The sequence below is a fragment of the Pelodiscus sinensis genome, chromosome 2 (assembly GCF_052426305.1).
Source record: "Pelodiscus sinensis isolate ZL-2025 chromosome 2, ASM5242630v1, whole genome shotgun sequence".
Taxonomy (NCBI): Eukaryota; Metazoa; Chordata; order Testudines; family Trionychidae; genus Pelodiscus; species Pelodiscus sinensis.
The window spans coordinates 112999303-113023765 of NC_143053.1; the positions used below are offsets into that span (position 1 = coordinate 112999303).

Sequence of the window (24463 nt, forward strand, 5' to 3'; positions counted from 1 at the left end):
CGTTTACCACAATTGACTTGAATAAATGCAATCAGCAAGTGAAACCATGTGAATTAATCAATGTGGTCTAATGGACAGAGCACTGACCTGAGATTCAGAGGACCTGGGTTGTTTTCCTTGTACCTGACCTGCTGTGTGACCTTGAGCAAATCATTTATCTCTGCTTCATTTTCTCAATTTATAAAAGGGGATATTAATACAACCTTCCTTTGTGAAGTATTTTGAGATTCATGGGTGAAAAGTGCAACATAAGAGCTAAATATTTTTATTGTAAGGTGATACTTAGTAACCAATCAGGAACAAAACGTGTGGGGACTTAAATAATGGCATGTCACATCTTTTTATATAATGGTTAATAAACCTCCAAAATATGTGTAATTCCAAGTACAAAAAGTGTCTAAATTGGATACCTTTTTATGGGTATCCAAATAATACAAGTACACTTAAAGGATGCAAAGGAGGATTACAGTAGGGAATGTAACAGAAAAAGGGAATATTGAAGGACAAGATGAAAATCCAACTAATCACATGTAGATATAATGCAGATAACTCAAATGTGACTAAATTGATGGTGCAAAATTAAAGCAATTCCCTCTCTCCACTTGAGAGAGCATTAGTATTACATAGTCACCTCTAGAACTATAGATCTCACACAAAGAATAACAGAGAGTTCTTCTGTAAAAAGGAACAATTGGTTTAGCCTAAACTGCCTTGTCAAGAAGTACATTGTAGTGCATAAAGGAGATGTTAGTGTGTGCTCAAGAAAACATGCTCTAAGGTGTTAAGGAGTAAGGATGTTAAGGACTAGTCGACTGTCTGATAAGCAAATGCTTATCGGATAGTCAAGTCAACTAATCAATTCTTCCCCTTTGCTGCCTCTGTCCGCCATCTACCCCTGTGCAAACTGCTCCTAGCTGGGGGTTGAGATAAAATCATTTTCTTATATAAATAAAACTTGATACAATTTTACTGTCCAGGAGAGTGTTGTACAGTACAAGACACACTTTTCTGCGTGGAAAATCTATGACTGGGGTGTGTGTTAGGTTACCGTGTAACATAATCAAGGATGGTGCAAGACAGAGCATAACCCAGTTGTGACTTGCAGACTACAGTGATACATAGACACTCAGGGTAGTTCGAACTAGCGGGGTAATGTAGGCATACCGCACTTGCAAGTGAAGCCCGGGAGTTGAATTTCCCGGGCTTCATTTGCATAAGCGGGGAGCCACCATTTTTAAAACCCCGCTGGTTCGAACCCCGTGCAGCGCGGCTACACGGAGCACGAACTAGGTAGTTCGAACTAGGCTTCCTAGTTCAAACTACCGTTACTCCTCGTTCGAACTACCTAGTTTGAACTACCTAGTTCGTGCCCCATGTAGCCGCGCTGCACGGGGTTCAAACCAGCGGGGTTTTAAAAATGGCGGCTCCCCGCTTATGCAAATGAAGCTCGGGAAATTCAAATCCCGGGCTTCATTTGCAAGTGCGGTATGCCTATATTACCCTCCTAGTTCGAACTAGGAGGGTAGTGTAGACATACCCTCAGGGTGGTTTGCATGCTGTAAGTCTGTTTAGGAATGGGCCAGATGAGAGCTACTTCAGCAAGGCATTGTAAGGCATCCAAGGTTTCAGAAGGCAAATTACATAGCTGCTCATTAGTCTGGACTGTACCATGTAATCTCTTCTCCTACTCTTGCTTTTTTGCACTGCTCTGGGCACCAGCTTTCTGCCTTCCACCCCAGAGTAGGATGTGAAGGACTCCCTTCTTGCTTCTTCTATCCAATGGAGGCAGCAAGGAGGAGAAAGTAGAGGGGGAACTTCAAAGTTGCAGCGCCACTTGAAGCTTGAGGCCACACTCCTGTGTCCACACAGCACTGCCACTTTGAAAAGCTGCATGCAGCCTGGGGGTAGGTGGGTGCTGGCATCTGTGTAGTCAGGTGGAGTGGGGGGGGATTTATTTGGGGTTTCCCTGACTCACTTCAGATGGGAGAATGAGGGTGTGTCTACGCGGCAAAGTTATTTCGTAATACCTTTCCTAGCGTCTACACAGCCAAACTGCTATTTTGAAATAAATTTGAAATAGCGGAGCGCTTATTTCGAATTTGGTAAACCTCATTCTATGAGGAATAACGCCAAATTCGAAATAGCTAATTTGAAATAAGTGCTGTGTAGATGCTTATTTCGAAATAGGGGGCCTTCAGCCCTTCCCAGTGTGCCCTGGTGGCCACTGTGGGCCAAACCAGGAAAACTCCTCTCCTCTCCCCCAGCCCCAGAGCCTTTAAAGGGGTAGACTCTGGCCACAGTACCTGTGCCGGCCACAGTGCCTGTGCCAGCTCCAGGCCTGCCAGCAGTCGCTGCCCCTGACCCAGTGGCCCCACCATGAGCCAGGCAGCCAGTGCCAGCCAGCCCTCCACTGCTCCCCGGGCCTAGTCTCTCAGCTCCCAGGAGCCTGCCGGGGTCAGAGAAGGCGGGCACCTTCCTGTTCCAGTGCAGAGATCGTGGACCTGCTTGAGGTTTGGGGGGATGTCTCCAATGTTGATGATCTCCGCACTAGATGGAGGAATGTGGCCATCTACAGCTGGATGGCTGACTGCCTGGCTACCAAAGGCCACATGCGTACCCAGGAGCAGGTGTGCATGAAACTTAAGGAGCTGCGTCAGGCCTATGTCAGGGCCACGCAGGGCAGCTCCCAAACAGGGGCAGACACCTGCACCTATTTTGACGCCCTGGACCCCCATCCTGGGGGGCAGGATGGTCCGTGTCCCCCCACCCAGGGGGTCATCGATCCTGGAGCAGAGGGCCCTGACCAGGACAGGGAGGAGGAGCCACAGGAGCCCAGACGGAGCATGCCACGCAGCCGGGACCCCCGAGCCGTCCCAGCAGACCCGTCACCAGTGTCATCCGGGGAGGCAACAACATGTGAGTGCCATCACTGTCCCATTATTGGGGGGGCAGAGAGGGAGACCAGGGACTGAATGCATGGGCCTTGCTTACCACAGATCACGCAGAAACCTATGCATGTGCGAGCATGTGCTGTGCCACCCCTGGGCATGTGGCCCCAGCTGGCTGCCACACAGGGGCCTTGGCCTGTTAGTCACACGTGTGCTCCTAACCCCAGGGTGGGACACAGCAGGATGCCCTCCCTCCACGAGGCCATTCTACAGAGAGGCAGGGGATGTCTTCCCCCCCCCCCCCCACCTCACCCACACTATACACAGCGCAGGGGCATGGGTGTGGTCTCAGGGCAGCTCTCACTCCCGGGGATAGCAGGACATTCCAAACATGGCCTCTGTGCAAGCACATCGGCTCTGATGGTGTAGGGAATAGTCATCCTCGCCTTGCAGAGCATGGCTGGGCTTCACCACAGTGCCCCCAGGGACAACTGACCACTTCTCTTGTTTCTCCACAGCCTCACCAGCTGCGCATGCAGGGCGCACTACCCCTCCCGGGACATGCTCCCGCACCTGAGGTCTCCACAGGACCATCCATGCAGTGCAGGGGTACCGACAGCAGCACTTGGGGGCACTGCGAGCCCTGTACTGCACCCTCCAGAACTGGGTGCAAGAAGACCTGGAGTTCCGGCAGGAGCAGCTTGCCCAGGACTGTGCCATCTGCCAGCACCTGCAGACCCTGGTGCAGAGCGTGCTGCCTCCTGCTGCCTCCCCAGCTACCGCTTCTCCTCCCACTCCTTCTCCCCTTCCCGCTTCTCCCTCCATCCCCTCCTCACCCCTATCCCCCGGGAACGCCGAGGCCTCCGAATCCACGGTGCTGGGAGACAGTTGGCCCACCAAGACCCCCACCCCTGAGCCCTGAGCTTCCCCTCCCCATTCTTCCCTTTGCTTCCCTCTTCCAGCTTTCCCCCTCCCCTCTCCCACCCTCTTTCTTCCCCTCTCCTGCCTCCTTTCCCCAGTCTCACCAGAGTTTCATTCTCCCCTCCCCCCCCCCAAGTTTTGTTAAATAAAGACAGTTTGTGTTTATGAAAAAACGTGTATTTTATTTTACATCAGGAAGTGGGTCTGGGGGTGGGTAAGTGGAAGGACGTGAGGGAGGAATGAGGCACAAGCCCTCAGTGGGGCCAACCAGGGAGACTGTTAGTGTTCCTCTGGGTGAAAGCTCTCCCGCAGGGCCTCCTGGATACTGACAGGCCCCTGATGGACCTCCCGGATGGAGGGGCATACCCTATGTGTTGCAGGACATTTGCATGATTGCATTTCAAACAAAGTTTACACAGGTGTTAAGGTAGGAAAGAAAAAGATTATTTTTAACAGAATTTTTCTCCAATTGTTATAGATATATAACAAGCTCTTTGAAACCTGCATCTGTCTACAAACCCTGAAGCCATGTTTTAATTTGCGCTAGGGGCTCCTACTTTTTGAGTTGGTGACTCATACAAGGTGGAAGTTTCAAACCTAGAGAATTTTTATCTATTTTTACAGGTCTCTGTTTCACTTGCTTTTGTAAAGTATTCCCCAGAGAAACTGTATAAACCTGAGTGAATGTCTTTCACTTTCCTTTCCAGTCTCAGTAAATATTGTATTAATATTTGCAAGGAGAGCATGACTATTTCTAATTGACTCATAGATTTGTTTCACATCTTAAAGCTGAGCAATGTGTGGATAATATGCATTTTGGTGTGTTTACTAGCTTGAGTTGTTATAAAGGATGATAATACATGTACTTCAAGGGTAGCGTTAATTTTATTTTTATTTGATTTCACATTAAATAAATATCGTAAGGATTGCTCCTTATTAATTATCTCTTGTTTTAATATATTTTCTTTCACACCTATGGACTATTTAAAATACATATTTTTATGTCCCACTGGAGTCTCTTATTTTAAATTTGTATATATATTTGTAATGTGTTTAAAATTTGCGTAAGCCTCCTCGAATATTTTAAATAGAGAGGAGGGATAAAAATATTTAAATAAATAAATCTAAGGTTTTTGTTTGTACTAGCGGTGCACATCCACACACTATCTCAGTAGCCCAAAAGAAAATTCAACCTGCCCAAAGATAGAAAATGTTTGTGGGAACTCTGGTGCAGGAGAATGTATGGGTTGTGGGCTCTGGAAGGGAGTTTCAATGTAGGAGGGGATTCTGAGCTGGGACGGGGGCTTGGGTGTGTGAGGCAATTTGGGTGCAAAAGAAGGATCATGGCTGGAGTAGAGGGTTGGGATGTGAGAGGGGGTTCGGGTACAGGCTTTGGGCTCCAAGCTGTACTTACTTTGGGTGTCTTCTGGAAGTGACTGTTATGTCCTATGCCCACAGGTGCCACCCCTGCAGCTCCCATTAGCTATGGTTCCTGGCCAATGGGTACTGCTGAGCCATGCAGAGGTGGCATGCAGAGGTTCCCTGGCTGTCCCTGTGCCTAGTTAGCCACAGGAATATACCAACCACTTCCAGGTGCTGCATAGAGTTAAAGCAGGCAGGGAATCTGCTTTAGCCCATCTGTGCCACCAGTGGCTTTTTAACAGCCTTGTCTGAAATGTTGACTGAAGCCTCCTGGATCCCTTTTCAACCAGGCATTCTGGTTGAAAACTAGAGGGCTGGTGACCAGTATTCCATGTAAGCTGTGCGCTTGTGTGGCCATTCAGGAGAGATTCAAATTGTGCCCAGATGTTTAGTAGAGTGCCCACAGGTTTTTTGTTTCTACTGATGGTACACATTCACTGAGACAGAGGCAGCAATGCGGGCGGAGGGGAACCTACTTGTAACAGAGCTTGTGAACTGATGAGACCAGGGGCATTAGTTAACCATGTACATGAGTACACATGCATACCCCTATGTTCACATTTCCTATTGCAATAGAAAATCCAACTGTTTGCTGGGTTGGTAAGATGGCTCTTAGTGAATATAGGATGTTTCCCCTAAGATTTTTAGGCTATCTGTTAGCATAATTTACAAGCACAGATTCTAATCATATTCCCTCAAAAACACACCCTGTAATACCTCTCAGTCATGTTTCAGCATGCCACCCTGATGCCACACACACGTATTTTACCCTTCCTCACTACAGGATGAGATATCAAGTGTACACCATTCCATGTGCTCCACTTACACATGTAAGCTGATTTTACATTAATCTTGTACCTGCACTGTGGAATTTAAGTGTTACAAAATTGCTTACATCTCTGGTGAAGTTAATGCATTTTAGTCATAGAAGCGCATTAAGTATGTTTTATATTTTTCTTCAGGCGTTGAAACACCCTTATTTTCAAGTTGGCCAAGTTTTAGGACCTTCTGCACACTATTTGGAACAGAAACAATCTGTTACTAAATCCGCTCAGCTAACAGAGCCAAAGCCAAATCTACTCAAAACAGAACCTGTATCAAAACTAGAATCTGTATCCAAGCCTGAATCTCAGTCTTCACCTGATGTACTTGACAAGACTCAGCCACAATTTCCATCAAAGATTAACCACCAACCTCTCCAGCAAATTCAGCTGCCAGAGAACACAACTAACCAACAACTACCCCAACAGCAGCAGCCACAACCAGTTCTTCCAGACATCAATAAAAACTCATCATCACCAGTAAGTTATCAAAGAATGTTAAGAGTTTATACATGAAATCATTTCTCCATATTAGCTGCAGTACAGTCACTAGATATAGATACCTTTTTAAAAAGGGGTCACATTTTCTATTAAATAAACTGTCAGTTCAGAACAGCTGCACTAGTATTTCCCCTCCATGATCTAGCTAGAGATGTAATAGTGTAGTCGATTAACTGATTAACTGATAAGCAAAAGCTTATAGGTTAATGCTATAGACTATACGCATCCCCCCGCCCTCCCCCCACCAGTAACTTTTTTAGCAGACTGGCCAGCAGCCAGGCTTAGTCCTGGCTTGTGACGGGTCTGGAACCTACCCCCGCTGCAGCTCTGCACTTAAAGTGTATTAGGAGCCAGCAGGCAGGCAGCTGGGATCAGTTCCAGCTCGCGCCAGGTCCCATGAGGGGAGCTGGTTTTTAAACTGGCTCCCCTTGTGGACCAGCTCCCGTCTGGCACCCCACGCTGCTGCCTCTGATACAGAAGCAGCAGTGCGGAGTGGCAGGAGGCTCCTCTGGAGTGGGGCTGGGGTGCATTGGCTGCTGACCCCGCCCCTAGGGACTGTAGAATAGTCAACTAACCAATAAGAATTCGTGAGATTACTCAACTATTCAATTGACCAATATTTATCATCCCTAGATGTAGCCTGGGTCTGCAAGTTTAGGGTTTATTTCCCCAGCTGTTGCCTTTCTTGGGTGGTGACATGTCCCTCTCCCAGGGTATTTTCAGACTGCAGTTTTCTTCCTTTAGTATATATTTTCCAGCACAGACAGATTGCTCAAGCACGCATGCTTGTTTACTCTTTTACAGTATAATGTTACCGTTATGTCACCATGCAGTACTTTCTGTGCAACCCTACTTTATTCTAAAGGTAAAAAGCATTACAGAGAAACTATAATTAAAAACAATAAAAGAACCTACACATATGCTAATAAGTCACCAAAATTAGTTCCAACTCTAATATGTGCTCTGGCAAGAACAGTCCTTCAGCTCCTACATATTCACTTATAGAGATTCCTTTGTGGTCACAAATTCATTATAGCGCCTGCACTCAGTCTTATGAGACCTCGGTAGGCTCACTTTTTCTAACCCTTCCTTAAGGATTAGGGCATTCAATGGACCAGAGATCCTGTCCATTTGCTGGATCAGGAAGAAGACTATGAGCTAGTTTACTGCCAGGCAATATATCCAAAAACTCTTTGTCTTTGGTCCCTGGAAAATCCATTTTGAGCTAATATTTGCATATCTCTCCAAGAAGTAGCTTCAAAGTGTTGATGATGGAGCAAGTATATCAGCACTCTCCTCGCTAGAATAAAAGGTATATACAATACTATAATAATACATAAGCAACTGCATTTTAATAGTGTACCCCAAAAGAGTTAACCCTAATTCAGCAAGGTTTAGTTTAATTAATTAAATCTTAATTCCATATGGTTTGTTCAGGATATTACAATGTGGTGTCAGTCTGTCACAAGAACATCTATAACTGATTTATTAAGGGTTAATAAATTATTAATATTTAAAAAATGGTTAATTGTTACCCTGTCCAGCAAGTAAATAGGTTATTTATTATGATGACTTAGAAGCAGGATCTGTGCAAGGAATTATAGATGAATATAGCTACAGTATCTGAAACACAAACTACTCATGTCTATAACATGATTATTTAGCAATCATTCCTTTTGTAATCTATTTATAAAAATACCATTAGTATAAAGCATTACCAAAAGGTTACATAAACACTTGGAAAGCATTAGTCCTTTTCCTCTTTGAAGCAGCAGGTGAACTAAATTATTTAAGACCACCTTTCTAGTGCTATTATATGTGACTTTTCTACTCCATCTGAGATCTGCTGGTATAATCCTGCTAGTAATGAGTACCTGCAAAATCCATTCAATTTAGGTCTTCCAAGATGTAATTTAGTTTTGAAATCTTAATTTTGTTTCTAAACACTTTTTAATTCTGTACAGTTCAAGCTTGGAGTTCAAACAAAAAACTGTTCTTAAGAATATTAAGAAATATCTTGCAGAATTAAAAAGATGTACAGGCAGTCCCCGGGTTACGTACAAGATAGGGACAGTAGGTTTGTTCTTAAGTTGAATTTGTATGTAAGTCGGAACTGGTACATATTGTAGGGGAAACTCTAGCCAAACATTTCTCCAGAGCTCAGTTTTATTCTCCCACACCTCACTTCCCTCAGTCCTTTATTCTCAAGCTGAGGTGTCTGCTGAGAAAAGCCGTTCCGCGTCTCCCTGGTCTGCTGGGGGGAAGCAGCTAGTGCGGGCTTGCCTCACCCCGTTTGTAAGTAGGGATCCGATGTAAGTCGGATCCATGTAACCCGGGGACTGCCTGTACTGTATTTTGTTTTATTGACCCCTATGATTGTCAATTACCTGTAATATGAGATGTATTTATAAATAGTGGGTCTCCAGAATCATGCAAATGCACATGAAATCAGCTGCAAATGAATGGAGAAAAGGATATCTTTAAAATCTGATTGGGACTTCAGAGGAGACCATATGGCAGAGGATGCCTGGGAAAGGCCTGACTAGCCTAGCCCTGTTCCCTCCTGATCAGCTATTCTACTTTAGGGGCTGAGCCAACTGGCTCTGGATCACTGGTGATGTGAATGGCCTGCATAATTCTTCTCCCTATTCCTGACAGACTTTTAGCTCCCAGGTTCTTTTTGCAGGCTTGAATTAGTGGAACCAAAGAGGTGAACTAGGCCCAGCAAATTGTATATGGTCTCTAAACTGACTGCTTCAGATAGATTTGGATAATAGGGCCTGATCTTGCATTGATCATACTCAAAATTCCTACTGACATGAATATCAGTTCAGACATGCAGAACCACTGCAAGATTAAGCCTTGAATTGTTTATCAAGAGGAGAGAGAAATATCTCCAAACACATCAGTGCATTCAGGCAGGCAATGAACTACATGTGAAACTTAAGAATAGAGAACATTGTAGCTTTTTTTTCTATTGAAAACAGAAACACGCAACTATAGGCCATCAAAATGGTGCAGTTGGTCTTAAAAATTGCAGGAGACGATGGGGTCAGACTCTCTTAAAGACTGTGGACAGCTGGGATGACTTGGAGGACACAGAATTTGGAATTTCATATTCCAAGAAGCCCAGCATGTTACAGTTAAAGGAAAAGAAAACAAAAGAGTTTCTGTTTAGGTAAGTCCAGTAATTACATAAGACAATTGATTTTTGTGTTTACTTTCATTTGTTTCTTAGAGCAAGTTTTCATGTATAGTAAGGTTTATTTTTATGCTTGTCGAAAATCTAGATATGTTAAATTAACTGTATTTCCTTTATACACTAAAGGGACAAAATCTGTAATGTTTATTTGTTCAGTAGTAACTCACTCTTTAAATAGCTTGTAAAGGAGTGAACTACCCCCTCTGTATACTCTCTTGGCCAGGTATGGCCCAAACTTGCCCTGCAGGTATGCCTCACAATACTTGAGACTGCTTGGGTTTTAACAAGTATACCTTCTTTGATGGAAGCAATGAAAAACCAAACAGTCTAATTCACATAAATAAGCCACTTGTAATGAAGACCCATAAAGGGAGTACTTGGGCAATAAAGATTTTGGTTTTGAGTTTTCATAATTGCCCAATATCATTATTTCATGTTCTCTGTTGAGGTGAAGTGTGATATATGATCGTTGATTAGGGAAAGGTTTTTTACAGTAATTCTTTCACCTGGTACTTTGATAAATGTTTACTTGTTGTAAACTTATTTTGTGATTAGGAACTGATTTGTGTATCTTAGTGCCCAGTTAGAGAGAAACTTTAAGCATTTGGTAATCACCAAGATTACCAAGAGTGCACTTGGTATAGACCTGGATATATTTTTTTCACATACCATCTACTTCTAGTAAAGTAAATACGATTTTTCCACTAACTTCACTAGAAGTAAAATCAGGACTACAATCATTGCTTGGAAAAGATTTGTAGAGGTTAAATAAGAGCACTGTACTTACCAGACTAGAGTAAATGTCTGTAATTATGAATCTAGAATGACTACATATTTTTATTTTCAGTGTGCCAGAACCAAAGGCCTTGGGCTGTATCCATTCAGGAGGGGAAAGCAAAGCTCTGATGCGAAATGACTCTGGAATATCAAATACATCAGCAAAACAATACTATCTGAGACAATCAAGATATCTTCCTGGTAAGGGAAAAATCTTTGCCATAGAGAACACAAGTTTTGACGTATCTATATGAGAGACCTTTTATTCTACTGATTTGGATAATTTCACATTTCATTAACTCAGCTACACTTTCAGATCTTTGACCAAATACTGCTCTAGTTCTTTGGGGATACAGTCCCTTCAAACGCAGCATCATTGGCATGAGAGAACCAGGCTATATATATAAAAAAGATATCAGCATCACTTGCATACTGACAGTTTATTGTATAAGTCCACTTAGCAATAGTGTCTAAATCTGTTGACTCCATCAGTTAGACATTACCCTCCTCCCCCATTGGTAAGAAGATCATCATATAGGAGTTACTATAGAGAACTTTCTGGGTGTCTGGCTGGTGAGTCTTGCCCTCATGCTCAGCATTTAGCTGATCGCCATATTTGGGGTCGGGAAGGAATTTTCCTCCAGGGTAGATTGGCAGAGACTCTGGAGGTTTTTTGCCTTCCTCTTTAGCATGGGGCACAGATCACAGCTGGAGGACTCTCTGAGTCTTGGGGCCTTCAAAGTATTTGAAGGCTTCAATATCTGAGATATAGGTGAGAGGATTATTCTAAGAGGGGTGGGTGAGATTCTGTGCCTGCACCGTGCTGGGGGTCAGACTAGATGATCATAATGGTCCCTTCTGACCTTAAAGTCTATGAGTCTATGAGAATCCTCTAATGCAAACACCAGGGTCTTGGCTTAATGTATACATTTCTCCCATTTCCCCTCCAGGAGTGATCAGATAAAACAAGTCAAAGCCAGGGTGGTTTTAATAGTGCCATCATAATCCATAGGCCATATCCAACCATCATAGTCCAGGCACCTAGACTAAATTCAGGTCAAGAAAGTCATAAAGCCTCTACTATTTATACCAGATTGGTTGTCACAGCATAGAATGAGTTAGTGCCCAGATTTTCAATCTGTACCTCTAACAGCATGAAGAGTAGGATTCTGGAAGTGTTAGCAAAAAGTTGTTCGTTAGAGGTGTAAAATGTAATGTTGTGTTCGAAGAAAGAGTCCACATGAAAATGTTAGTCAAAAATAGAAAAGATTATTATTTAACTATTATTATTTATTGATGTCTGTTCATGATTATGGTTGATATACAGGACCAATCAGTTACATTTTACAATATTATAGCTTAAGGTAACAGCTTTTTACTATCTTCAGTAAAGGTTCATCATTCAGCCATGAAAACGAGGCGGTCCTTTGGCACTTTAAAGACTAATCTGACAAAGTGTTTTTTACCCATGGAAGCTTATGTCCAAATAAATCTGTTAGTCTTTAAGGTACCACTGGACTCATCATTGTTTTTGCAGATACAGACTAACATGGCTACCTGTTTGAGACTCACCTTCTAATTCGACATCCTATGACATTTTGGAATTTAAACATAGTGCTCTCTCAGTTGAACCTTTTATAAAGCTGTAATTTATTTTGTTTAAGACAGTGTTTTTTATAGCCATCACCTATGCAAGGCATATGTAAACTACATGCATTAACGACTGTTATGCCATTCATTGTTTTTCATGAACACAAAGCAGTTCTTTGACCACACCCTAGATTTTTATCAAAAATTGTCTCAGATTGTCATATAAACTAGTCTACAAATTTATCAGTTTCCCACACTCCAGTATGATGATGGAGAGGATAAATTACATACTCTGGATTTTAAAAGGGCTTTAGCCTTGTATTTTGACAGGATTAAACAATTTAGACTATCTCTACATTTGTTTATCAACTATGAAAGAAAGAATAAGGGAAAAGCTTTCTCTGTACAAATGCTAGGGTTAGAGTACGTATTAATGAAGTTTATAAAATGATGGGTTGCCCATTCCTCAGGGAATTAAAACACATTCTACCAGATAGAAGTCAGCCTTGATGGCTTTTTCTAGACACGTTCCTCAGAGAGATTTGTAGGGCAGCAGTATGGAGTTCTCTTTACACCTTTACTATTCCCTAGATTTAGAATTTAGAGCTGATGCAAGATTTGGCAAGGCAGTACTGCAGTTCTTATTCAGTTAGGATTCAGTGATCCCACCTGCCTTGTTCAGAGTACTGCTTATTAAGCTATATTGTAAGTGGGAGTATGCAGAGCACATTCACATGAGAAATGAAGATATTTGCCTCTGAGGTGGATTCTGCATATTGACACTTCCTGCCTGCCTCTCACTATCTTGGAGTCCTACTTGGAGTCACAGGTAAAAGAACTGAAGCTGCTGAAGCACCACACCCTGTTTTATCTTTGCCCTGAAACCCTAGATGTTCACTGAGGGAAGAGATAAGTGATGTGCATGAGCACTTCAGTGGTTATTGCTCATTAAAGTTCTACTATTCTGGCTCCATTAGTGAGAGTATCTCATAAGCGTGGGCGAACAGAGTCCATCTAAAAGAGTTTCAGTTGCAGGTAAATAATCTTTATTTGCCAAAAAAATTTGGGTTGTTATTAACTTTATAGATAAGACTTTTCCAGAGAATTTACAGCTAGGAAGAAAAAAGTCAATTCCTTAGTGTTAGGTAAAGGTCCATAGACTCAAGAATATTAATCTCTAAAGAATGCATCTCTGCCTATAGATAGCTCAGGTGATAATCTCCATTCCTTCCCATTTTTAAGGGCATTTCTAATATTCTTCTGCTTCAAAATTACAATTTTAATATGAGAAATATATGGATATAGTCATCCAAAAATAGAAATCAACTTCATCTTGTAAGAAAATCCTAGTACCAAGGCAGCTTTAAAAAAAATTATATTTAATTGTCTTTCTAAACCCTAAATTTGGACACTTATCTGTTACTTTAATTCTGCTTGATCTGGGTGCTGCTTTCATGCCATTTAATCATATCCACCTCTTTTAATACCTGTGTGTTTTGTAGAAATACTAGTTTTTCGTTTAGCCATAAGAAGCCTAATATTTTGCATACCCCTTTAATGGGTGTAACTGTTTAACAGTTTTATATTTCATCTTGGAAATACAGCATTTGGTAACATAATTTAATTTTTATGTAACATATGGCTGTTAATTACTTGATTGCCATATTTTGTTTGTCTTTCATTTAGCTATAGTAGCTCACATTGGTCACATTAAAACAGATTTTTATAGTAATGTATACAAGCTTAAGAATAATTGTCTCTGGGGCAATTAAGTTTTATTTTATACATTTGATCATTACAGTTCTCTCTGCACTGGTCATTTTTAGGATTCAGTTATAAAATCTAAGCATTGTTTTAGTTCTTTGTATCATCCTTTCTAAAGATTTTAAGTGCTTAGTATGTTGTCTTTTGATTCTGACATTCACACTCTTTACAATTATTGCTTTTCCAAGGTGTAAACCCCAAGAACGTCTCCTTGGTAGCAGCTAGTAGAGAAGGCTCCCAAGGAATCTGGAACAATCCATTGTTTTCTAAGCCACTAGGGCCACCTGGAGGAGGTCTGTCTTTTAACAGAACAAATGCAGGTAATTCATAATTATAACAAGTACCTGTATGATTAAAAATTATTGTATATACCTGATTATTTTGTGTTGTTTTTTTTAATATATAACATTAATTTAGGTAAGGTCTTCTAGTTTGCCATTGTTTCACTGTATTCTTGCTTTTCTCTTTTTGTTTGCATCCCATCAAAAGAACAGTGTACTTTATATTTATACACCAAGGTATATATTCTAATTTCAGGGTGTGGAGGAAGTCCATACTATAAAACAGATTATGAAGCTTGGCCGTGGAGTACTGTTTGAATTCTAATCTATCAAAGCCATTAATTTACTGTGTTAATTTAAGCAAGTAGTTTGAGCTTACTATTCCTTAGTCAACTTCAACTAGAACATTAGGGGAAAAGAGCAAAAAATGCTGTGAATGAGCTCATGCAATAAAAATAATGTGCAATATTTACACAGTGATTTGTTTGAGAATCTCAAAGTATTTCTTAAACATTGAGTCAACAAGCCTTATTCAAATTAAGTAGTATTTTACTGCAGAATAATCCTTCTTTCTTCAGTTAGGTACTTGTTGGAGTAATGTGCTTCTCAAAGTGAGTAAGGATGGCAGAGTTTGGCTTTCACTGATTAAGTCTCATAACACTCCTGTATTATATGATAAGTACTATATCCCCATTTTACAGGTGGGATAATTAGGCACAGAGAGGTGACTTGTTTAAAATCTCTCAGAAACTTAATGTCAGAGCCAGGACTAGACTAGTCTATGACTCTTGGATTCTCAGCTTTGTATTCTAACCATAAGACCACATTCTTACTTTTTATGATTTTATCATTTAGAACCAATTTCTCAGCTGGTGTGAAGAGGTGTTCTTTCATTGACTATCAGAGTTATGTTGATTTGTCACCAAATGAATTTATGGCCCTACAATTTTTGAGTTTTAAAACTATGTATAGGTCTCACTTCCTTGCAATTGCTATGTCCCTTCTAATAAGGGGTAGTGTGGTAGCCAATCTGTGCCATCTGTTGTTTTGTTTTAAATTTAAGCACACAAGTAATTTTAGCTAGGAAGAAAGTAATTACCCACATTGGAATTTTTGACACAATATGAAGGGCATCTCTTTAAAATACCTATTACTTGACCCCATTGCTATAATTTCTTAGCACCTCAAAATGTATTTATAACTGAGCTATTATCTCTGTTGTATAGATGGAGAAATGAGACAGACAGATAGACAAAGGACCAGATTTTCAAAAGTATTCAAATGCATAAAGATGCAGAAGCTCCTTGTGTGATTAAAAGAATGCTGAAGCAAGTTAAGTACCTAACTTCCATTGAAATAAATTGGAGTTAGATACCTGACTTGCACATGTGCTTTGGAAAATACTGTTAAGCATGTCTCTGCATCTCTGCTCTTACCTTGAAATAAGCTATGCAATTTGGGCTTTGCAAATTGTGTAGCTTATTTCAAGGTAATTTTGAAATAGCTTATTTCTACACAGCACCAAATTTTGAAATAAAGTACTATTCTGAAACATTCCTTAGCCCTCATGCAATGAGGTTTACCAGGACATCAGAATAGCGAGCCCATTATATTTCAGTATAACGGGCTTGTTCTTAAGATGCAGAATAGCTATTTTGGGATACAGAAGGTATCCCAAAATAGCTCCACAATGCAGATGTAGCTCTAGACACCTAAATATTTTTGAAAAACTTGAACTTAGGCAAGTCTTTTAGGACAAGCAGTGAGTCTTCAGTGGAGCAGAGAATTACACTCAGGTCTACAGTCTCAGGTTAGTGTCTGAACCACTGGGCTATCCTTTCTCCTTTAAATAGTGCCATGGCATTTTCAGTGACTTCACTTTAACCTTTTATCCAAAGAAGACACCTTCAATCAACAGAACTCTTCCTCTTAATACCATTCCAGGACAGTGTTTCAGTACTGATTCATATAAGAGTGTCATCTAAAGACCCAGTAGTCCTACTTCCTCCAACACCCGGATTTTTCTTGAAGGTCTCCAGTCCTAGTAGTGACCTGCCTGAATCTATGTTTAGCTTATGAAATTAGACAAGTTTACAGCTCCAGGTTATAAGGATGAGAAATGAAGCTGAACAATTCTGTTCCAAAAAAACAAAAAATTAGTGCAGTATATAAATGAACAGTGAAATTCAAACGTGAAATGGACACAATCAACCTAAAATTCCTGCTTTTGTCTGGAAAAAAGGTTACCTCCAACAGCTGAAGAGACCAAGTTTAGAGAAGAAATACTATTTTCAGTGTGTTTACTTTGGGCATTTGATAGCACTTTGCAACATTATTTTCTCCATTTCTCCTTCATAGTCCCCTGAATTCAACATTTTGTCTGGCTCTTTTACACAACACTACTATTGTAAAACATATTTACTAAAAACACATGAAAATGTTTAGTAAAACACAAACATTGGCAGGAAGTCCCAAAAGCAGGTGGCATAGCAGCTGAAACTACTTTTTTACTCAATTTTTTTATTTATTAGATTTCCACTGTCATTGTCCCCTTAACTGATTAAATTAAGTTTACTTTGGAATGTTATTTTTTCTCCCTCAGAGTGACTATAAAATGTAACAATTTAAGGGCAGGTTTAGCTCAAAATTATGAGGCACTCTCCCTAAGAAGAAATACAGGGTTAAGTTCAGTTAGGCTAGCAGTCTGACTAGCTAACCATGCTTGGGTGATTTATTAAACTTACTGTGAACATGTTGGTGATAAATCATATTTTGCTTGCCTTCAGTAGAAGCCTTGTGGCGAGTTCAGTAGCAGCATTTCCTACTTTAGGTTAAGCCTTTTTGCAAACATCAGACTGACGTCGTAGTTAAAAAAGCCTTTAAACACTTATCACGTGTTTTGATTCATGTTTCCCCTATTTCTGTTCATAAATCACCTAATCAATTCTTCATCTACATTTTCTGAAGGACTATCTTTTCATCCTTTTCTCTTTCTTTCTTTCTTTCATCTGTCTTCTCTGCAGAAGAAAACTTAATTAAGCCAGTTGAAAAACTATCATGCAAAGAAAGGGTCAATGAAAAATTAGAGGAGAGCAAAGGTAATGTATGGCAATGATAGCTTGGGATAGATGATTCTTAGCAGGTTTCATAGTTATGCATTTTCTTATTTTGCTTTTCTTGTAACATTTGCTGTTATGTAATAGGTTCCAAATTATCTTACATTTCTGATTCACTTACTGTGAATCAGAATTCCATGTTGTGGCAAACTTGGCCTTTCACCTTATAAAAGTGCTGATCCCAGTTAAGGAGGGATCATTTTGGTTTTCTGTGCAGGGGTGAGAGAGATGGTGAAAAGAGGGAATGCTGAGGATCTGCTTATCATTGAACTGTGCTCCATGAATGCTCTTTCTATGGCAGAAAGGATTGAGGACACAGCTGAGGTTGGACAGTCTGTGACCTTTTACTTGTACATAGAGCAGGGTGAAGGATTTTTCCCATTGTAAACTTCTCCCATAGTAGTTTGTGTCAAGCAAGTGAGCTCAAAATATATCACCATATTTAAATTATCCTTTTAATGTGAAATACTGGACCACATGTTTTGTCTATATGTCTAGCTCTAGTAAACATGCTTAGTTATTGATCCTGTCCTATTAAAGTCAATGGGAGCTCCATGACACAGTGCTCACAGTGCCAGCATCTATAGGACTTTTGTTTCCACTAGTCTAGGGCTGCGACACATGCATGTTTTCATGATGCAGAGAATCCTGTCTACATTAGCACTTGCTCTTTTGCTGCCACCTGTGTAGTTCCACTATTGCTAGAAAAATGGGTACGCAGTTTTGTAGGGGAGAAGCCCATGGTTCTACAGTGGATTTTTTTTTTATACCTTTGTAGCTTGCTAAGTTATTCTTGCTGCAGCTGTGCAGAGCAACTCCTCTTGGTTACGCTGATTTTACGTTGATGTAATTGCATTTACTGCAGTGAAATTACATTAGTGTAATGATATGTGAAACAGAATGCCTCACACGGTACTCACTGCAAGTATTACAGAGCCTCTGGACTGTTTCCTGGCACAACAGATGCATAATACCCAAGAGATATAACACCAGTTGATCATATTTTTGGATTATTCCATTACTGGCTTCAGATGGCTCAATGGTTATGCCCTGTATGAGGAGCCAGGCATGCACTGTGAGGGGCAGGGGTCACATCCTGGTGCACCGTTACACATGCTGATGTTATGGCAGAGTCAGCAACATCCTGGGCACCCACTGCCAGACCACTAGTGGGCCTGGAGCATCTTTGACTGTGCTCAAAGAGGTAAGGAACGTTTATTGTTAATTCATTTTTAATGTATTTTTAGTGTTGGATTTTTTTATCTTTTAGCCTTTTCGTGTGTGTTTTATAGCAAAATTAACACTGTATCTTTCCCCTGTGGTTTCCGTTTAGCATGCAGCAACAGGTATAGTTCATATCCAGTAACAAACAGCACATCTCTCCAGACCTCTCCATGCCACCTACCCTGTTTCCTCAGTCCACTCACCAGAGTCCTAGAAGAGCTCAAGGAGAAGTTGGAGGATGAATAGGTGGGCATACATTATGAAGAGGTAGTTGGCTTTATTGAAGAGTATAGAAAAAGCCTGTGGAGACAGTCTAGCTGTGTATCTAGTAATTAACTTGTTCTCCTCTCTCTTTCAGTGCTTAGAATTGTCAGGGATGTTGCTGAGCTGTCAAGAACACTTGTGACCACTCCAAATGAAGAAAATACCTGGTGGGGGTGGGAGGGATATATGTGTTTGCAGGTCTGTTAGCAAATCATTGATTTTGTCCTCTGTTTTCAGAGACATCTCAAAGGACTGTGACAGTTTGTACTCTTATGTTCACTTTTTATAAGACTATTATAAATTGTGTACTAAGTATGCTTTGTGAGGTAAAACGTGTGGCAATATTGTATACAAAGTTGTAAAATTATACTTTGTAAGTCCTTTTCCAAGTCTAGGGAAATAGCTTTAAACTAGCTCTGCAGAGACAAAAAGCAAACCAGCATCACAGCCAGGTGTCAGTATAATCAAATGGACCAGTGGGTCCCAGCCTGTGGTCTGCGGACCTCTTGTGGTCTGCAACGGTACTGCAGGGGGTCCTTGGAAAGTTTAAAAATAAGGATTGGGTCCACTTTCCTTTTTCTTTCCTTACTTTTCTTTTCCTTTTCTTTTTTTTCTCCTCCGGGGGTGGGGGGTGCCACTGAAATTTTAATAGATTGAAAAGGGGGTCCATATGCTCAAAAGGTTGGGAACCACTGAAGTGGACTAGCACCAGCTTAAGCAGCCATTCATTGCAAGTTTGTGAGAAATTTACATCTTGTCAGTGGAACAGATGGAAGTTCCTGTTTCACAGGCTTTTGGTTGCCCAAACCCCCTGTTGGAAATGATTCTCAAAAAAGGGAAATGGTATAAAAAGGGAAATACACTTCCCAGATTAGCTCTCTTTGCTCTTTTATTCTCTGCTAATATAAGAGACAGATTTTGGGGGGAAGTTTGAGACTGGGAATTTGCTGATGTCGCTGTGCAGCAGAGGTCTCCAAACTGGGGGGAGCTCCCAGAGGGCATGGAGGAATGTCCACAGGGCGCAGTGGGGTCTAAGTTGGCCCCCATGGGACAGGGAAGCTCTACCCAGTGCAACCACACCCCCAGCTCTACTCTGTTCCAGCTCAATCCTGGCTCCTGTTCCTATTCCTGGCCCTGGCCCCGGCCCCAAATTCAATATGACTCTGCTGTCAGAACTCAGCTGCTGGTTGCTGATCTATTCCTGACTCAGGGCTGAAGCTGAGGACAAGAATGGAAGTGGAGTCATACTTCGCTTTTGTCCCAATTACCAGCATCTACCATAGCTTGGCTGTGGCTCCACTTCTATCCCCAGATGCACCCCCAACTGTGACCTCTTGACCCATCCATATCTCCCTCCCCCCCAAGTTGTGGCCCTACTCCTCGCCCAATCTTGGGGGGGGAGGGAGAGGCAAATGCAGTAAGGCATGGTAGGACCCTCAAAAGTTTGGGGACTGCTGCTCTACAGTGTAATTTTGGAATGGCAGGCTACTTGGTTTGAAGTATTCTTGCACTACGGCTGGGGGTAATTTATATGCTCAATATAAATGTGTGTGAGCAGGACAGGAGTGGTTGCTCTCATAGCAAAGCAGTGTAAAAGGCACCTCAGGCTGGAAGATTGAGCATACACAGCTATCAAACTGTCCAGATTGTACCTGGGATACTGTCACAGAGACATGTTTTATTAAAGGTTTATCTTTCCCCTGGACTTCTGTGTCATTCTTTATTGTCCTGTGTTTTGATCTGGCATGGGTTGGGGAGGTGGGGAAAACATGTATAATTTCATGCCCTCTGCCCCACCCTGAATGGATTAAGGATGTTAAATTTAGATTAATCAGATGATCAAATAGTCGATGCAGTTTGCATTGACTATTCAATTAGTCTATAAAGGCACCTCTCCCTTTGAAATGATAGAGGCAACCAGGGATGGGGGGAAGCGATTAGTCAAGTCACTAGTTGACTAGTCGCTTACATCCCTAGAATGGATATCTAAGAGGTTGGCAGAAAGTTTATTACTCCTGTAGAGGAGATGAAAGGAGGACACAACAGAACTGATTGCCCAAGCAATCTGCTCATGAATATTTGTTTCTTTGGATGCTCTTTCACTGTGTTTTCAGTCTCTTTTCCTTACCACCCAAGGAGATCCATGACTTCTTTCTGGCCCCAGGCAGTGAGTGTATCTAATAGCTTTGAATGTGTGGAGCCAGCATGATTGGATGCTCTCAGAAGTGAGCTTCTAGGTATGCTCATCAAGATGAACAATCAGGAAAAGGCATTTCAAAAACACACAGGATTTTAAAGAGGGTGGGGTTCAGTCTCTTACTGTTGGGTAGGAAGTTCCAAACTGTGATCTAGAGTAGCCTTTGGCACAGGGTTAGGGGCCTTGTGTGACAGCTGCTGAAGAACTGTTAAGTTCAACACATGATTCAGTGTCTACTCTTCTACTGTGTCAACAGAAGTCGATGACCCAGGCTTTTATATCTTTCAGGGACATGATGTTATTTTGACATTGTAATGAGATTATTTGATCAATAGGGGAGAGATTTAAGTACCAACACATGTCTCTAGAGTCCAACTAGGATGCAAAGGTCAGATCAATATCACAAAGTTAGACTAAAATAAACTTATTTCAGCTGACACACACACATACAGTTTCTAAACAGACATCAGTTTCTTATATAAAATGGATACTTTGCAGGCTTGTTGAACCATGAGTAAGCCTTAAAGTGGCCATGAAAAGCAAATAAAGATCTGTTTGGCTACCTGCATCTGCCTGAAAAGTTTAAAACTTAGTACATCAATGGAAAATCTTGGTTTTGCAGGTGTTGCTTACAACCCATCTGGAGGATATATCCCTTCCTTTCATAAAAAAGAAGTTGGATCAGCTGGGCAAAGAATACAGCTAGCTCCTCTTGGTGCATCAGCATCAGGTAAGAAATATCTCCATAACCCTGTCATATACTGTGCCATTAGCAGAGGAAGGGCTGTTCAATTTCCATAATTTCCAGGAAGTGTTTTTAAGAGGTATTTTTATGCTCTTGATATACTGGAGTGGATCTGTAATGGTGTAAATCAGTTGGTGTACATAGATATAACACAATGACATTTTTTGAGGATCTGCTGGTTACAATTTCAAAATGACATAGATAAATCCAAATGTTTAAGCTTTCAGCCCCAAAGTTGTTAGTATATTATTCATAACTTTTAAAATATTGTATCCTCTGCTAAACAGCCTGTTTTAACTGGTCTCCCTTGGATTGGCATTTAAGATGGGTTTTGTTTTCTTTTCATCTCTGTGTCAGTGCTGGTCATCTATATATTTGGGCTCTGAGATGAGATTAAAGCATTATTAAAAAGACTAATGCTGCTGTGTTAATAGAATTTTTGTAAAGCAGCTAGGCTATTTTGCCTTTTATTTCCTGTAATTCAAATGACTGACTATAACTACAGTTGATGTAGTTCTGCATTGTGAAAGGACCTGTTACACTTCATCATGCAGTATATGTGTATTGAGCAGTTTAAGACCCCAATACTAGCTTTCACTGTATATAACTGTTACCTCATCTCTTCTGTAATAGACATCACATTCTGGGCACCTTTCGACCAGAAGGATATAGTATTGACAAACTGGAGGGAGTTCAGAGAAGACCAATAAAAATTATCAGGAACAGGAGGAACTGACTTATAAGGGATCAAAAATCCATTGAAATAAACAGAAAGACACACCTTGACTTCTGTGATCAAGCACTAAAAGAATTCAGGGGGATCACTTAGTTAAAGGGACTGTAGCAAGCTGGCAATAGGTGTCTGAAATCCCTATCTGCTGGCCTGTTATGCTCCCAATAAAAATATGAAGTACTTTTTGCTAACACACTATTGCAGGTGACTCATTACCTGGTCCAGCCATAAGGGACATAGGAGTGACTCTTTAAGGTACACCTGCATACCACTGGTGTTGTCACGGAGGATACATGTAGGCTACATCTACACTGGCACCCTTTTCCGGAAATGCTTACAACGGAACAGTTTTCCGTTATAAGTATTTCCGGAAAAAGCACGTCTACATTGGCACGTCATTTTCGCGATCAGGGCTTTTTTGCGGAAAAGACTACTGTGCTGTCTACACTGGCCCTTTTCCGGAACAGTTTTTCCGGAAAAGGACTTTTGCCCGAATGGGAGCAGCATAGTTTTTCCGGAAAAACAATGACGATTTTACATTAGATCATCATTGCTTTTCCGGAAAAGCAAGTGGACAGTGTAGACACAGCTGTAGTGTATGCTTCAGTGAAAAGCAGGCTGTGTTCACACTGCAACATTTAGTTGCATGAATGAATGAAAATGTGTCAGGAGGGAAGCAATGGGATGCTATGTTGCAAAAAAATAGCAGTGTAGCTTGTCTAAGCTGTGCTTGAGTTTACATGGATTCAAGTAGGTATATACCTCATCATCTAAGTTGTTATTTATTCCCATGCTGGAATACTTGCAGTCTATATAAGCTACTGAAAGATGTATGTGGTATAGATCTAGCCATAGAAAGAAGATCTAGCGTGCTGCAGTAAGTGCTTAGGTAGGAACTCTAGGAAAGCCAGGGGAACAGATTTGAGGTGTACTTCATTGTCTTATTGTTAAGTTCTTTGATAATAAAGTCAAACATGAAGAAGGGATGAGTTTTGATTCACCAGTGTGAGGCTCCACACAAGTAAGAAACAATCCCCTCCCCCAAAAGAAAACCCCAAAAAACCTCCCCTCACCAGTGTGGGCTCCCTGATGCTGGGGGGACCCTGAGCCTCAGGGGCCGGATCCAGAAAAGCTGGGGGCTGCATCTGGCCCCTGGACATATTAGGCTCTCCACCCCTGCTTTAAAGTGCCACAGGGCTACTCATCATTTTTAATGTTATAGACTAACACGGCTACCTTTCTAAGAATGGAAAGAATAAAAACATAAGAACGGCCATACTGGGTCAGACCAAAGGTCCATCTAGCCCAGTACCCCGTCTACCGACAGTGGCCAGTACCAGGTGTCCCAGAGGGGGTGGACCGAAGACAATGATCAAGCGATTTGTCTCCTGCCATCCTTCTTCAGCCTCTGACAAACAGAAGCCAGGGACACCATTTCTATCCCCTGGCTAATAGCCTTTTATGGACCTAACCTCCATGAAATTATCTAGCTTCTCTTTAAACTCTGTTATAGTCCTAGCCTTCACAGCCTCCTCTGGCAAGGAGTTCCACAGGCTGACTACACACTGTGTGAAGAACTTTCTTTTATTAGTTTTAAACGTGCTACCCATTAACTTCATTTGGTGTCCTCTAGTTCTTATATTAGTTCTTATATATTTTCTTTAGTCACCCTCTCCACACCACTCATGATTTTATATACCTCTATCATATCCCCCCTCAGTCTCCTCTTTTCTAAACTGAAAAGTCCCAGTCGCTTTAACCTCTCTTCATATGGGACCTGTTCCAAACCCCTAATTATTATATTTGCCCTTTTCTGAATCGTTTCTAAGGCCAAAATATCTTTTTTGAGGTGAGGAGACCACATCTGTACACAGTATTCAAGATGTGGGTGTACCATAGTTTTATACAGGGGCAGTAAGATATTCTGTGTCTTATTTTCTATCCCTTTCTTAATAATTCCTAACATCCTATTTGCCTTTTTGACCGCTGCTGCACACTGTGTGGAAGTTTTCAGAGA

General features: G+C 41.3%; 1 protein-coding gene across 5 annotated transcripts in view; it reads left to right on the top strand.

Moving 5' to 3' along the window:
• Positions 1 to 24463, top strand: part of MAK (male germ cell associated kinase) — a 55394-nt gene that overhangs the window by 25684 nt on the left and 5247 nt on the right. For 2 of the 5 annotated variants that reach the window (XM_075921265.2, XM_075921264.2), the window contains 5 exons: positions 6194 to 6532; positions 9541 to 9731; positions 10603 to 10733; positions 14075 to 14206; positions 21591 to 21698. In XM_075921265.2, the coding sequence (XP_075777380.1) occupies positions 6194 to 6532; positions 9541 to 9731; positions 10603 to 10733; positions 14075 to 14206; positions 21591 to 21698 (901 nt within the window). Of the gene's footprint in view, positions 1 to 6193; positions 6533 to 9540; positions 9732 to 10602; positions 10734 to 14074; positions 14207 to 17190; positions 17271 to 18616; positions 18775 to 18865; positions 20919 to 21590; positions 21699 to 24463 lie in introns of those variants that run through there. The other 3 variants (XM_075921268.2, XM_075921267.2, XM_075921266.2) reach the window with 3 other exon arrangements.